General features: G+C 45.1%; 1 protein-coding gene across 1 annotated transcript in view; it reads right to left on the bottom strand.

The window, feature by feature from the left end:
• Msh2 (mutS homolog 2) overlaps positions 1-14722 on the bottom strand; it is a 51182-nt gene extending 36460 nt beyond the window's left edge. The window contains exons 1-6 of the mRNA NM_008628.3: positions 14448-14722; positions 8892-9046; positions 7176-7454; positions 4577-4723; positions 1668-1817; positions 825-958 (exon numbers count right to left, since the gene is read on the bottom strand). Coding sequence (NP_032654.1) covers positions 825-958; positions 1668-1817; positions 4577-4723; positions 7176-7454; positions 8892-9046; positions 14448-14658 — 1076 coding nt within the window. The 5' untranslated portion in view covers positions 14659-14722. The remainder of the gene's footprint in view (positions 1-824; positions 959-1667; positions 1818-4576; positions 4724-7175; positions 7455-8891; positions 9047-14447) is intronic.
• Between the last annotated feature and the right edge of the window lie 652 nt (positions 14723-15374).

Genomic DNA, 15374 nt, shown 5'->3' with positions numbered 1-15374 from the left:
CATAGAAGGTATGCGAGTTGGGACTAGGTCTTGTGTAAGCTAATGGCTCGTATCAAACCAGCGTATTAAAAGTACAGCATCAGGCTAGAGAGATGGCTCACTGGTTAAGGGCACTGACTGCTTTTCCAGAGGTCCTGAGTTCAATTCCCAGCAACCATATGGTGGCTCACAACCATCTGTAATGGGGTCTGATGCCCTCTTCTGGTGTGTCTGAAGACAGCTACCGTATACTCATACATAAAATAAATAAATAAATTTTAAAAAAGAAAAAAAGAAAAGAAACTGGGCTAGGGACAGAGCTCAGCACAGCATCCTGAACGAGAGTTTCCAGGACTGCTTCAACCTCCCAGTACCACATAAACTGCGGATGGTGGCCCAGGGCCCGGGAGGTAGAGGCAAAAGGATCAGAAGTTCAAAGTTAGGCGAGAGAAAGGCTCAGAGGACAGAGATGCTCGCTGAGAAACCTGTCTATTTGCTGAGTTTGACCCCCGGAGCCTACATGAAGCTGGAAGAAGGGATGCCACGAATGTACAGCCAACACCTGTACGTGCTCATGCGTCTGCCTGCCTGCCTGCCTGCCTGTCTGTATGTCTGTCTCTACACACACACAGAGGGCATACACACAAAAACACACCATGCACATAGTAATTTCTTTTCTCATCCGCAACTAAATATTGAGTTCAGAGTCAACCAGGACTCCAAAACAAAACAAAAGAAAAACTAAAATGAGTGTGAAACTGAGTATGTATCAGAGTAAGTGGCATTCCCACACAGTTAAGCACACGCTGCTCAGAGGCAGTGAAAGCACACACTCCAGGCCGTACCTCTCCTCTATCCTGTTCCTATCCATGAGCGGCTGCTTGATCCACTGGTTAACCAATCTTTGTCCTTGAGCAGTTTTGCATTTATTCAATAATGCGGCCAGAGACTGAGAGCCAGTGGTGTCTTCAACAGAACCCTAGAACACAGAAATAAATACATACGTACACACACACACATCAGCAAAGACTAATAGGACATGAAATACGCTTTGGGCAAAAAGAATGAGTATTATTCTCCAAAAATAAACTGAGAACTGTTCACAAAAATGTTTCTTTTTTTTTTAAGATTGATTGATTGATTGATTGATTAATGTAAGTACACTGTAGCTGTCTTCAGAAACTCCACAAGAGGGCGTCAGATCTCATTACGGATGGTTGTGAGCCCACCATGTGGTTGCTGGGATTTGAACTCAGGACCTGGTGCTCTTACCCGCTGAGCCATCTCTCCAGCCCCCACACAAATGTTTCTAAGCTAAGACCAAATTTCAACCTGTTAATCTATACTTACAGAGGCATACTTTGCCCTCAATGACACCATTTTTCTCATCCTAACCAAAGTTCCCTCCCCTCTGTCCTCCCAGTCTCTGCTCCCAGTTACTGCAGTGTTTAACCAAACTAAAATAGAACTTTAAAGCACTGCTATCATCACACAAAATTATTCAAAAACCTAGGACACGTCGACATATATTACTTGAGGCTAGAAAAAATAAATACAATAGTTAAGAACTATCTATTCTAGCTCCAATAATGTTATAAACTACAAATCCCTTAAACAAAGCATTACTCGCAAAAGGAATTTTTTTTTTTTTTAATTATTCAGTTTTTAACCCATGTTGTCTCTTTTACCTGGAAAAGGTTGAGGGCTCTAACTGCTGCCATGTCCAACTTCATGTACTGGCTGAAGTCAAAAGTGGCCAGTTCAAACTGCCCAAAATTTGAATCGTCTGATAAGAGTTCTAAAAACTTGATTACTGCAGATAGTGATGAAACTGCAACCTAAAAATAAAAATTTAAATAACTCATTCTTCAATCATAAGACGAGATACCAGAAATGCAAACAAAAGTACAAGAAGATCAGCTGGGCATGGAGGCCCATGCCTGGAATTCTAGTCCATGAGTGAAAGGCCAACACAGGCAAGTCAAGGGTGCGGCCAGCCTGGGATGCATAGCAAGTCTACACAAGTGTACAATGCAAAGGGCAGCCTCTCATGCTGGTGACAACTCAGTAGCTAAAGCACCTGTCCCCCAAGGCTTGTGATCTGAGTCTGAGCCCTAGACACAGCAGGCAAAAAGAGCTCCCCACAAGTGTCCTGGGCTCACGAACAAGATGGAGCACCCTCATGACCATCACATGCTCACATGATAATATATATATCATACGTGTATAATCAAAGTGAAGCCCACCACGAGTGGTGGCGCAAGCCTTTATTTCCAGCAACTGAGAGGCAAAGGTACGGGGATCTGTGACTTCAAAGCCAATCTAGACTACAGTCTGAGTTCCAGGCCAGACAAGAATACGGTCATTCCCCGTCTCAAAAACATGGAAAAACCCAGTTGCTTACAAGTGGGAGACCCAGAGGGAAGATGGTTGACATCTCAAATAGACAAGTGTTGGAGAGCTAGAATCGGTCCCCATGGAGACTGCCTGTTGGTTTTCTGTTGATTTTTTGAGACAAGAGTTTCTCTGTGTAACCTTGGCTATCCTGGGACATGTAGACAAGGCTGGCCTTGAACTCACAGAGATCTGCCTGCCTGCCTGACTGCTGGGATTAAAGGCGTGTGCCACCACCGCCAACACAGGCAAGGGTTGTCTTTTTATACCTTCTAAAATACTGCTCATTCATTTTTACTTTCATTTATAAATAAGCTACAACATATTTATTTCAATAGTATGCATGAATAAGTAGAAACCTGTCTCCAAAAGCAAAATAGGAAAGACAGAAAAATAGTCCTATTATTCATTTATATAAAAAAACAAACAGAAAAAGATAAACTAATCTATACTGTCAGAAGTCAGCACCAGGACCATGCCCTGTTGCTGATGAAGAGTAAGAAAATCTCAAAGCGGATCTCTAAGTTTGAAGCCAGCCTGGTCTACAGAGTGAGTTCCAGGACAGCCAGGGTACACAGAGAAACCCTGTCTCAAAAAAAAAAAAAAAACAAAAAAAACAAAAAACAAAAAATAAATAAATAAATAAACCAAATCTCTACCAGCTTCTTTACATTTCCAGGAAGGAAGAAAGTTTTCTAAGCCCTAGGATTTTTATTCACTCTTACTAGGTTTCTATTTGCCTTTTTGAGGTAGTTTCATTTAGCCAAGGATGTATTCCAACTCAATATATATCTGAGACTGCCTCCATCTCCTGCCCTGCCCACACTGTTTTATGTTCTCATTTAAAAAAAAAAAAAAAAAAAAAAAAAAGCAGGGGCTGGAGAGATGGCTCAGCAGTTAAGAGCACTGACTGCTCTTCCAAAGGTTGTGAGTTCAATTCCCAGCAACCACGTGGTAGCTCACAATCATTTGTAATGGTACAAATGCCCTCTTCTGGTATGTCTGAAGACAGCTACAGTGTACTCATAAATATATACATAAAATAAATAAATGAATCTTTTTTTAAAGGTAAACACACTTTCAGTTTTATTACTTGCTAACCTCCAATAACAATCGTTCACTGTAGACATATTTATACTTATTTAACAAAACATTAAATTCTCTCTCAAAAACATTAAATAATTTATGAGAGATTCCTGGAACTGGTGGTGCACAGCAAAGGTGGGACAGGCAAGACTATGCTATATATCCCTACAGAAGTGACAGTAGTCAGGTTCTTTCATGTGACGACTTTTTTCCTCCTCTTCATAGAAACACAGTCTCAACCACCCAGGCTCGCCTCAAGTTTGCAACATTTACAAAGATAGCCGTGAACTCCTGATCCAAGCTCTAACAGCTAGGATTACAGGCTTGCATATCAAGTTCATGTAAACACGATCCCCTTCCACATATACTCTACATACAATCCACATAAGTATGATTATCGGGGTGGAGAAACAGTTCAGCACATAAGAGCTCTTCCAGAGAACCCAAGTTCACTTCTCAGCTCCTATGTAAGGTGGCTTTCATCCACTTGTAACTCTAGCTCTAGAGGAATCCCATGTCTCTATCCACTAAGGGCAGCATACTACCCCTACACACATACATAAATTAAAATAACAGTATTTAAATATAAGGCTATGAGGTTATATTTAAAATTTTCTAGTCATAGTCATTCCTTTTTTTTTTTCTTTTTTGGTTTTTCGAGACAGGGTTTCTCTGTATAGCCCTGGATGTCCTGGAACTCACTCTGTAGACCAGGCTGGCCTTGAACTCAGAAATCCACCTGCCTCTGCCTCCCGAGTGCTGGGATTAACTGCCATGCATAGTCACTTTCCTGTTTTTCACAAACCTTATTGTACGTACAATAGTATCACCGACGCAGAGTTCAGATTTCACAGTGAATCTGACAGGAGTGTGGCCAGTGAGGAGGCTCAGCAGATGAAGACCCTCCCACCAAGCCTGGGCGCTTACCCCAGGGTTCACACGGTGAAAAAAACCAAACTCCCGAAAGTTGTTCCCACTTCCACACGCACGCGGTGGTGTGCGTCCATGAGCACGGGTGTGTGCGCACACAATAAATAAATGCAATTTTTAAAGTGACTGAATTAGCCTTTACAAACATCACTGTAGTGATTTAAGCACATGTTTGTAACCCACAGACCTGATTCTCCATCTCTGGTAGGGCAGCACTATTTATCTGTTCTCCTTTTTTGCCTTTCAGTAACCGGTTGAGATCCTGATAAATGTCTTTAGTGGAAAAGTCGGCTCTCTTTCTTTCTGTGATCAGAATCCCTCCTCTCTGGATAACCTGTTTATAGGAAAGATTTCAAATGACTTTGAGGAAATCAATGAGAAAAGGAAATGTCTAACATGAGAAAGCATAAAATATCGACAGCCTAGAAGACTACTAACACGCACCAAATTCTGCTCACTATCCAAGTCCTTAGGAACTACTCTGTGTGTGTGTGTGTGTGTGTGTGTGTGTGTGTGTGTGTGTGTGTTCGAGACAGGGTTTCTCTGTGTAGTCTTAGCTGTCCTAGAACTCACTCTGTAGACCAGGCTGGCCTCGAACTCAGAGATCTGCCTGCCTCTGCCTCCCAAGGCCACCATGCCCGGCAGGAACTACTTTTAAATCTAAGAACTCAGGAGGCGGAGGTAGGTGGGTCTCACATCTTTGAGTTCAAGGTCAGCCTGGTCTTCACAAGGAGCTCCAGGATAGCCAAATCTACACAGTGAGACCCTGCCACTCATTAAAAAAAAAAAACCCAACTCTGGACTTTGAATTCAATTTTAAAGTTATGACTAAATGAAAGTTTCAAAAAATGTTTCATGCTTGTTGCGATGATGCACACCTTTAATCCAACCAAGAAGCTGAAACAGAGGAGAGTTTGAATGCCATGTTGAGGGAGGAAGGGGAGGCATGGCTAGGGGTAAGTGCAGTACTAGAGAGCTTGCCTGGCATGCTGGGAACCTTATCGGTGCCCAGTACTACAAGGCTGTTATCAGGTGGGCACGAAGTCCATCCCTGTAATCCTAGCCCTAGGGAGGAAGAAACATGAGGACTGCCTGTTAGAAGCAGGCCAGCATGGCCAGTGAGTTAGCAGACAGATCGTCCCTTAAAAAGTATCTGCAGCACTTGGAGATGGCTTGGCAGTTAAAAGCACTGACTCCTCTCCCAGCACCCACCTGGGGGCTCCCAACCATCTGTAACTTTAGTTCCGAGACACCCAATACCTTCTCCTGACTTCCATGGATGCCAGACATTCATGCGGTACACATATACACATGTAAGCAAAACACTCACAAATTTTTAGCTGGCTATGGTAGTGCACAGCTTTAATTCCAAGACTTGGGAAGCAGAGGCAGGCAGATCTGAGTTCAAGGTTATCCTGATCTACAAAGTGAGTTTCAGGACAGCCACAGCTACACAGTGAGGCCCTGTCTCCGGGGAAAATAAATCTAATTTTCTTTTTTAAGTTCAAGGCCAGGTTTGGCTGCAAATCTAAAATAATAAATACACGTACACACACAACATAGACAAAAAGTTCTGTAAAGGCTAAATTTTAAAAGGGAAACAGGAGCCATCTGTAGTAGCACTCGAGTAATCCTAGAACTCAGGCTGCTGAGGCAGGATGTCTGTGAGTTCTAAGCCAACCTGGGCTGTCAAGTAAGACAATGACTCAAAAAAAAAACCTAGAAACTTAAAGAAAAATTCTAGGTTTGGGTTGATATAGTTCAGTGATACAGTACCTGCTTAGCACACGCCTGGCCAAGATCCCCAACAAAATACGAAATAAATATCATAACTATTTAATGCCTGATAAACATGCCAAATACAGTTCATAGTTACTATAACTATTCTCTTGGAGTGAAGACAGAAGAAAAGACTAAATGAAAAACAAGTTCTTTTTAAGATTTATGTATTCAAGTATATGAACACTATTTGCACATATGCCTGCATGACAGAAGATGGCATCAGACAGAAGAGGGCATCGGATCCCATCACAGATGGTTGTGAGCCACCATGATGTTGCTGGGAACTGAACTCAGGACCTCTGCAAGAGCAGCCAGTGTGCTCTTAACTGCTGAGCCACCTCAGCAAGTCTTATAAAAACACTTGTCATGATGACTTAAGAATGCCAAGTTCTTTCAAAGTTAAGAATCAAGATTGTCCTCAAAATAAAACATTATTTTAATTAGAATTAAAACTGGTTTTTTTCCCCTGATAAATGAAAAGCATCATCAGCTGGAACCACAGCTCAGTGCTAGAGCCCTGGCCTAGCATCCAGAGCTCAGTGCTAGAGCCCTGGCCTAGCATCCAGAGCTCAGTGCTAGAGCCCTGGCCTAGCATCCAGAGCTCAGGGGTAGAGCCCTGGCCTAGCATCCAGAGCTCAGGGGTAGAGCCCTGGCCTAGCATCCAGAGCTCAGGGGTAGAGCCCTGGCCTAGCATCCAGAGCTCAGGGGTAGAGCCCTGGCCTAGCATCCAGAGCTCAGGGGTAGAGCCCTGGCCTAGCATCCAGAGCTCAGGGGTAGAGCCCTGGCCTAGCATCCAGAGCTCAGGGGTAGAGCCCTGGCCTAGCATCCAGAGCTCAGGGGTAGAGCCCTGGCCTAGCATCCAGAGCTCAGGGGTAGAGCCCTGGCCTAGCATCCAGAGCTCAGGGGTAGAGCACCAGCCTTGTATTCTAGAGGTCCTAGGTTCAAGGAAATACAGGGGAAGGGGTATTTTACATGAAGGATGTTCCTAGACTGAATGCCCTTACCTGCCTCAGTTTCCCCATGTCTCCAGTAGTCTCTCCTCCTGGTAAAACGCATTCCTTTGGTCCAATCTGAATCAGAAGAGCCTCGAGATTGGAGAACTGATCATTCTCGGGGAACTCACACAAGCCTAGCTTCCTCTGGGTGGAATCCACATACCCAACTCCAACATGTCTTTGACCATCAACCACGGCCATTTTAATACCCATAACGCCAACGGAAGCTGACATGTCATTGTTACCAAACAGGATGTCTTCAAACTGAGAAAGATTGCCGGGAGAAGCCTGAGCAAAAACAAAAACAGTTTTTAAGGAATATTGAACACAGTTAAATTTTGCAAGTGAATAATTATCCAATTAATTTTGGTTTTGTTTTTTTTTTTTTTTTTTTTACAAAATCATGCCTGTCAGTCTATTTTCAATTATTACTACATGTGCTTTAAAGACCCTCTCTTCCTTTTGCAGTTACTGATTTCTCCAGAGACGGGCAATGGTGGTGGCATGCCATTAATCCTAGCACTCAAGAGGCAGAGGGAGGCAGATCTCTGTGGTTTGAGGCCAGCCTGGTCCACAGAGTGAGTTCCAGGACAGCCAGGACCATACAGAGAAACTATTCTGCCAAACTGATTTTCAGGCCTCCCAGAACACAAGAGACTGAGACAGAATGTCAGGGTCCAATCAAGGCCAGCGTGGGCCACAGGAAGATGCTATCTCAAAGACCAAAGCACCCTCCAGGCTTGTGTGACGCTATACCGCTCACTAAAGGTGTGGACTGAGAAATGTGCAGTCACAAATGTTCCTATAAATGAGACATTAGGGACAGTAAAACCTGTCTGACATACTTCAGATATAGAAAAGGCAAAGAAAGGCAAGTGTGGCAGAGCATGTCTGTAATCACTTCAGTGCTGGAGAAGTGGAGGCAGGACGATCGATGACACCAGACTGAGCCTGTTCTAAGAAAAGTAAAACAGAAAAAATAGCTTCCATTAATCCCTCACCTTGAGAAGCTGAGTTAGGCATTTTTCTCTGTCTTTTTGTTGGTTGTTTTTGGCTTTCAAAACAGGGTTTCTCCCCATCTAGAGGCCAGGCTGGTCTAGATCAGCCTGCCTTTGCCTCTCAAGTGCTGGGATCAAAGGCGTGAGCCACCTGCACATCAAGACAGCCATTTTCCAAGGATTGCCAAGAATCCTAGGCCACCCTGAGGACACAGGGAGACTGTGCCTCCAAAGAAAAAGAAAAAAACTAAAAACAAAAAACTGGAGGCAGAAAGACAGGCAGAGATTAAGAACACTGGGTGCTCTTCTAGAATCTGGCTCACAAGTCTAACACCAACCCCAAGGGATCCAAGGCCCTCTCCTCTGGTCTCCTCGCTCTAGCAACAGGCATGCAAGTGGTACACGGACAGACATGCAGACCCAGTACACATAAGTAATTTTTTAATTAAAAAAATAAATAAAACTAATCTTTTTAAAATTATAACATTTATGTCCAGGTTATCATCTAATGTTGTATTTCAGGAACAGTGAGACAAGGTTTGGCGTGTTCAAAACATTTTATATAGATAGACTACTGAATTTCTAAACTGTGATTAAACTGTAACTTTTAGAAACCCAACACTATCAAAATTTCTCAAGGCATTTTGCTATCACAACCTAGTTAATATAGTAAAACATGCACTGAATTTAATTTTCTAAGACAAACATCCAAAAGGAAAATAACAACCTTAAATGCCAGATACCACTCATTCTCCTTAGACGCCTTATTTCCAGCTTTATTCTTATAAACTTCAACTCGATACTGGCGAACCAGAAGAAGATCTTTCACGAAAGACTCAAAGTTCATCTTGCTAAGCACAACACTCTGCAGGGTCTTACTCCCTGAAATAAACAACAAATAAACAAATTTAAATGTTAAAGATGAGGCTGTGAGGTAATACATGTTTGAGAACTTCACAAATTAGCCTAAACTTGCATTTCCTCAGCAAGCCAACCTTCCAACAAACTGCTGAATGAACAAACACTACGTATGTACAACGGGGCATGTATGTACAACGGGGCATATCAGCAGTCTAGCCACTTGGAAGTCTGAGGCAGGGGTATAACTTCAGATCAGGAGGAGTTTGAGGGCAGCCTGGACTACAGAGAAGATACGTTATCAAGGTAACTGCTATGAATAAAAGCTTCCTAATGGAGTTCAAACACTCAGACCTCTCAGGTAGAAGAATAGGCCTGACTCCTGCATCCCTACTGCATTGTGTTCAGCCATATACATAACACACAAGAGATGAATAAAAAGAATTTACCAGGCCGGGGCGTGGTGGCGCAAGCCTTTAATCCCAGCACTCGGGAGGCAGAGGCAGGAAGATTTCTGAGTTTGAGGCCAGCCTGGTCTATAGCGTGAGTTCCAGGACAGCCAGGGCTACACAGAGAAACCCTGTCTCAGAAAAAGAAAAAAAAAAAAAAAATCAAAGCAAAACAACAAAACAAAACAAAGTACATTTACAAAGGACTCTGAAACTGCTCAGAGCTGGGTTTTGCTCAGCATTAAAGCACCTTCCCAGCATGTGTGACAGCCTGGGTTGGCTTCTCAGTAACACAACACAAAACGACACCTAGTCATACTCCACTTGTAAACAGAACTCAAGGTTCAAACAAGTCAAGTCTCCCTTTTAGCACTGTCCCTAGCCAGCTGCTTACCAGTAACAGGCTGGGAGTTTCAGTCTATATTCAATAGCATATGTAAATCATTACTTTCCCTTTTATACACTCACACAATACACACACTGTCCCCTATCACCATGGATACACACCCTGTTCCCCAATCACCATGGATACACACCCTGTTCCCCTATCACCATGGATACACACCCTGTTCCCCTATCACCATGGATACACACACTGTCCCCTATCACCATGGATACACACCCTGTTCCCCTATCACCATGGATACACACACTGTCCCCTATCACCATGGATACACACCCTGTTCCCTTATCACCATGGATACACACACAGTTCCCTATCACCAGGGAGCTTGCTCCAACCACACAGAACTGGCTTCTGTGTACTGGGAGTTATGTCTAGTGATCTAACCAATTTCCTCAGCATTGCTAGGCTTCACGAAGAAACCTGTAAATGCTCAGGGTTCCCAGTGTGTTGAGAAGATTCTAAAACCAAATTCTCTCATGGGTGTGATTTAATAAACAACCAGACTGCCTCCCTCTATGGTTATCTACTTTCCTACAGTCAACAGAGTCCTCAGGAAGCTGGGTGTCTTTGCAGTCAAAGCATCGACAGACAAGACCTCTATAAGTGAAAAGCCAAGCTGGCTTAGGCTAGATCCAGGTCCAGGCCAGGCAGTACACAGCGAGACTCTGATTCAAAAAAAAAAAAAACAAAAACAAAAACAAAAAGAAAAAAAAGAAAAAGAACAAGAATATAATAAAGCAAGAGTTTCCAGGGGCCGGAGAGATGGCCTAGTGGTTAAGGACACTTGCTGCTCTTGCAGAGGGTCTGAGCTCAATTCCCAGCACCCACATGGTGGCTCACAACCATCTGTAGCTCTGGTTTTAGGGGATCAGATGCCCTCTTCTGGCCTTTGTGGGGACCAGACACACACGATACGCATACATGCAGACACGACTCACACATACATTTTTTTTAAAAATTTCCAAACTTTCTCATCTATATCTCAACTGGGCGTGATCCTGCTCCTCTTGGGGGGGGGGGGCGTATAATAATTCTGGGAGACATGTGAGCTGTCATGAGGGAACAATAGCACTTTGGAATCTAGAGGACAGGCGCAAGAAGCTGTTAACATGATTAGGACAGAATGGCTCACAAGAAATGAATGATTTATTCTTCAAAATGCAAATAGTACCAAGGATGAGACCCTGATTTAGCAGGAAGTATTTCAGTTCCAAGGAACTCTGCCCTCTTCTAGATTCATGCACATGGTGCAGAGAAGCATCAGAGAAGCCATCCATACACATAAAGTCAACCTTTCCACACACAGATAAAATCACCACACCATCCACTGGAATAAAAACTCCATTTTCGGGCTGGCGAGATAGTTCAGTGGTTAAGAGCACTGGCTGCTCTTCCAAAGGTCCTGAGTTCAAATCCCAGCAACCAGCTGGTGGCTCACAACCATCTGTAATGAGATCTGACTCCCTCTTCTGGAGTGTCTGAAGACAGCTACAGTGTACTTATGTATAATAAATAAATAAATCTTTAAAAAGAAACAACAAAACAAAACAAAAACTCAATTGTCCCAGCACCTACATGGCCACTTAATCTATTTTTAGGCTTTCTTCTGACCTCCCTGGGCACCAGGCATACATACATGTACAGACACTCAGACAAAACACATATAAAATATAAAACCCAGTACATAAACGTCTAAGAGGTCAGTCTGAGGGAGAATGCCCTAACACTGGGAAGACAGAGAGGCAGGGGGGTCTGTGAGTCATGGTAAGTTCCCAGCTAGCCAAGGCTACACACTAAGACGCTGTGTGAAAAGCAAAAAATAAAATAAAATAAAAATATATCAGCTCTCAATTTAGAAACTAAAATGCAATCTTATTTGGTAAAAAAATATCACGCTGAGGGAAGATGGTCTGGATGAATTCTGGGAGAGCGGCTGAACCAACCCACAGCACGTGCAAGAACCATCCGGACAGGACAGGGCTGCTGAAGCACTCACTGCATTAAAGGCTCCTCACTTCACGAAGCCCTCTCAGATGTACAAGCCCCTCTGTTCCTTTTTGTAGTTAGTGTTTTTCAGTTTGAAGGATTTGGGGGGGGGGGGATGGTGTGGGAGTACAGCGTTGGGGGTGGAGGGTGGGGACGGTGTTGAGACAGGGTTTCTCTATATAGCCCTTGGCTGTCCTAAACTCTTCTAGGTGGACCAGGCTGGCCTTGATCTCAGAGATCCACCTACCCGTGTGCTGGGATTAAAGGTATTCGCCACCACATCTGGCTTCTCTGTTCTTGTGCATAACTACAGTACACAGCAGTGGTATCTATCTGGCACTAGCTAGAACCCAGAGAACTGTTTCTTGGTCTTTTTACTAACCGGAACTCATTATTAAATGTGTTACTGTCTAAGACCCAGGAGCGGAGAGGTAAATGAGACGAGTGCCCTCTTCTATCCCTAGCACTACAGAAATACAGAGACTTCCCAGATAGGTGAGGTGGTACCCACCAGGGAGGCTAAGGTCTGAAGCCAGAGGCCATCGTGTGCTTCACCATGTAGACCCATCTCAAAAAAAGTTTGGTTATCCTCTGAAGGAAGGGGCCATTTCTCTAGAAGGCAGCACATGTGTGACCCACTGAGAGGCCGTGCACACCTGCTGACAAGCATCTGAGGGCCTTGTCTGTGAAACAGGACTTTTCTGCTGTGACACGAACGATCAGACTTGAATCTTACCCACACCCCACAGAAGGGACAGATTCACGTGCACACAAGAGTCTCTTGAGGATGACATGGAACCCCTATGTGCATCCAACTGGGCCAGGAAGTGGGACATAGGAGAGAAGGGTTGGATCCTGTAATAAATATGAAGATGCATGCATGGAATTGCAGCATCTGAACCTGGGAGGCTCAGGCAGGAGGCTCTCCCTGATCAGGGCTTTAGAATAACACATCTTTACATGACCCCAATCATGCAGGTAAAATGTCAGTAAAGGGATACCGCCAGATGCGAGCTGCAGAAAACTATGAAAAACCAACAGAACCCTACCCACGCCCATCGGCTGGGATCCAGAAAGCTGCCAAGAGCTTACTCTTCACTGCACTGTTGGGAGGAACCGGTACAGATTCGAGGAAATGTAGATTCCAGTAACAGCTCAGCTGGGCAAGGTGGTGAAAGCCTGTAGTCCCAGGAGGCAGTGGCAGTGTAAGTGACAACCTGGTAAACCTACTGAGTTCCAGGTCAACCAAGGCTAAAGAGTGAGACCGTGTCTCCAAAAACCAAGCCAAAACAAACTCCAGGGACAAGGAGCTAAATGAAATGTGGGAAATCCACACAATTATTTAGCAACCAAAAGGAACGAAGTGCTGATGACAGAGATAAGCCTTGAAGCTCTTCATTTACATGCTACATCCCAGAATATCCAGAGAAGGAAAACTAGAGGTCAGGACTGGGAAGATTGTGAGAGAACATTATTAATGGACACAACATTTCTTGTGTGTGTGTGTGTGTCACTCTTTAACTCAAGATAAAGAATAGCTGTCTAACAAAAACAAATTCAACTGGTTGTGAAGGCAGCAGACTATTACCTAGCACAGACCAGGCAGAAATACGATGTCTGTAACATCCATTTGCATATAACAGCATAAAGAATTAGAACTCATGCTGGGCGGTGGTAGCGCACGTCTTTAATCCCAGCACTTGGAAGGCAGGTGGATTTCTGAGTTCGAGGCCAGCCTGGTCTACAGAGTGAGTTCTAGGATAGCCAGAGCTATAACAGAGAAGCCCTGTCTCGAAAAACCAAAAAAAAAAAAAAAATTAGAACTCACAACTCCAAAGTATGATATAATGGACATTCAATGTAATTGAAAGAAAAAGCAACGGGGGTGGGTGGGGGAGAGGTTATTATGGTGATCAAATTAATCTTCCTAGGCCACAAATGAGTTCTGAAGCCTTTTAGGGAGAGATGATGCTGAGTGGTGAGAGCCAAGGTGGCAGAAAAAAAAAAGAAAGAAAGAAAGAAAGAAAGAAAGCTAGCTAGCTAGCTAGCTAAGCACAGCTTTCCAACTAGCTCAACCGCACTCAGCAAACAGTAGGGGATCCACAACTGAAATCCGGGCAGTTCAGCTCCAGGGCATATCCTAGGTCCTGACCACTTGGCGATACTGCCCTTCAGCAATGGTCCATCCCAGGTTCTCAAGCGAGACGGTTTAAAAAAAACAAAACAAAACACAGCCTATTGGCAAATGAGGGTGTCTTAAAGGAAGCTCTCAAAACGCCCTCCACTCCTCGCTCCTAGGCTGCGGGCTGTTATTGATTTGGAGGTACCCACGGTGACACAAGACTCTAATCCTATCAACTTGGGAGGCTGGAACTCGAGGCGTCCGAGGACAGCCTGGACTCGGCGGTGTGCAGCCGCCCAGCGCACTGTGCGGAAGCGAACCAAAACAAGATGCTAAACGCGTGGCCCGGGGAGGCAGCTCTCGGGCGGGGCGCTCCGCCGCAGCCCCACCGCTGCATGCGCCCAGGTTTCCGGCAACGCGGCCCCGAGCCGGCCCGGGCCCCGCCGCCGCGGCTGCCCTCACCTGCCGGCCCCATGTACTTGATCACGCCCTGGGTCTTGAACACCTCGCGGGCCGCCAGCAGCGCGTCCTCTCCGTGCGCCGTGTAAAAGTCGCCGCGGTCGAAGAGGCGCACCGTGGTGCTCGGCTTCTCCGGCATGCCCTCAAAGAAGCGCACGAAGCCCGCCTCGGCCGCGCCTTCCAACTGCAGCGTCTCCTTAGGCTGCACCGCCATTTCCGAGCCGCTCCACACCAACACCACTAGAGCACAGAGCGACCCTGCGCTGGCCGCGTCGTTTCCCGCCTCCCCAACCTCGCCCCCTAAACCTCGTCCGGCCTCTGTGGGCTCGCCCAATCACCATGCAGCGCTGCGCCCCGGTGGGTGGGAGTCTACCGCAGTAGCCAATCATAAGCGAGCAAGGTCCCAGCTTCCCGCGAACTCTAGGACTCTAGCTACTGCGCATGCGTCCGACTTCTGCAGCCTTGCAGGCCTTCCAGAGGCTGCGCTTTCAAGTCCGCCTGGTGGGTGGGTAGGTGTGCTAGGCGGGGTCAGCTAGGAATTTGTTTTATCAAGTGACCGGAAACGTAAGAGTGAAATCACAAAGAACTTGTAAACAAAGAACTATCTTTTTTCCCCCACCCAGCCTTGAGTGTGCGTTATACACTTGCAGTGCAAACTGCCATAGGTAAAATTTCAGGTATATTCTGCACAACCTCTTGCTGACCCAGTTTTGCATTTCGCCCATCGGTTGACGAATTCATCCAATAGACACTTGGCAAGCCGAGCGTGGTGGCGCATGCCCTTAATCCAAGCACTCGGGGGGGCCTCTGAGGCCAGCCAGGTCTACCAATCGAGTTCCAGGGAAGTCAGGACTACACAGAGAAACCTTGTCTGGTAAATAAATAAATAAAGGACAGATGGGGGCTCAGCACCTTGTCTGGTAAATAAAT

The sequence above is a fragment of the Mus musculus genome, chromosome 17, assembly GCF_000001635.26.
Source record: "Mus musculus strain C57BL/6J chromosome 17, GRCm38.p6 C57BL/6J".
In the NCBI taxonomy this organism is placed as follows: Eukaryota; Metazoa; Chordata; class Mammalia; order Rodentia; family Muridae; genus Mus; species Mus musculus.
The sequence above is the reverse complement of the archived record's forward strand: the minus strand, read 5'-3'. Positions and strand labels throughout refer to the sequence as shown.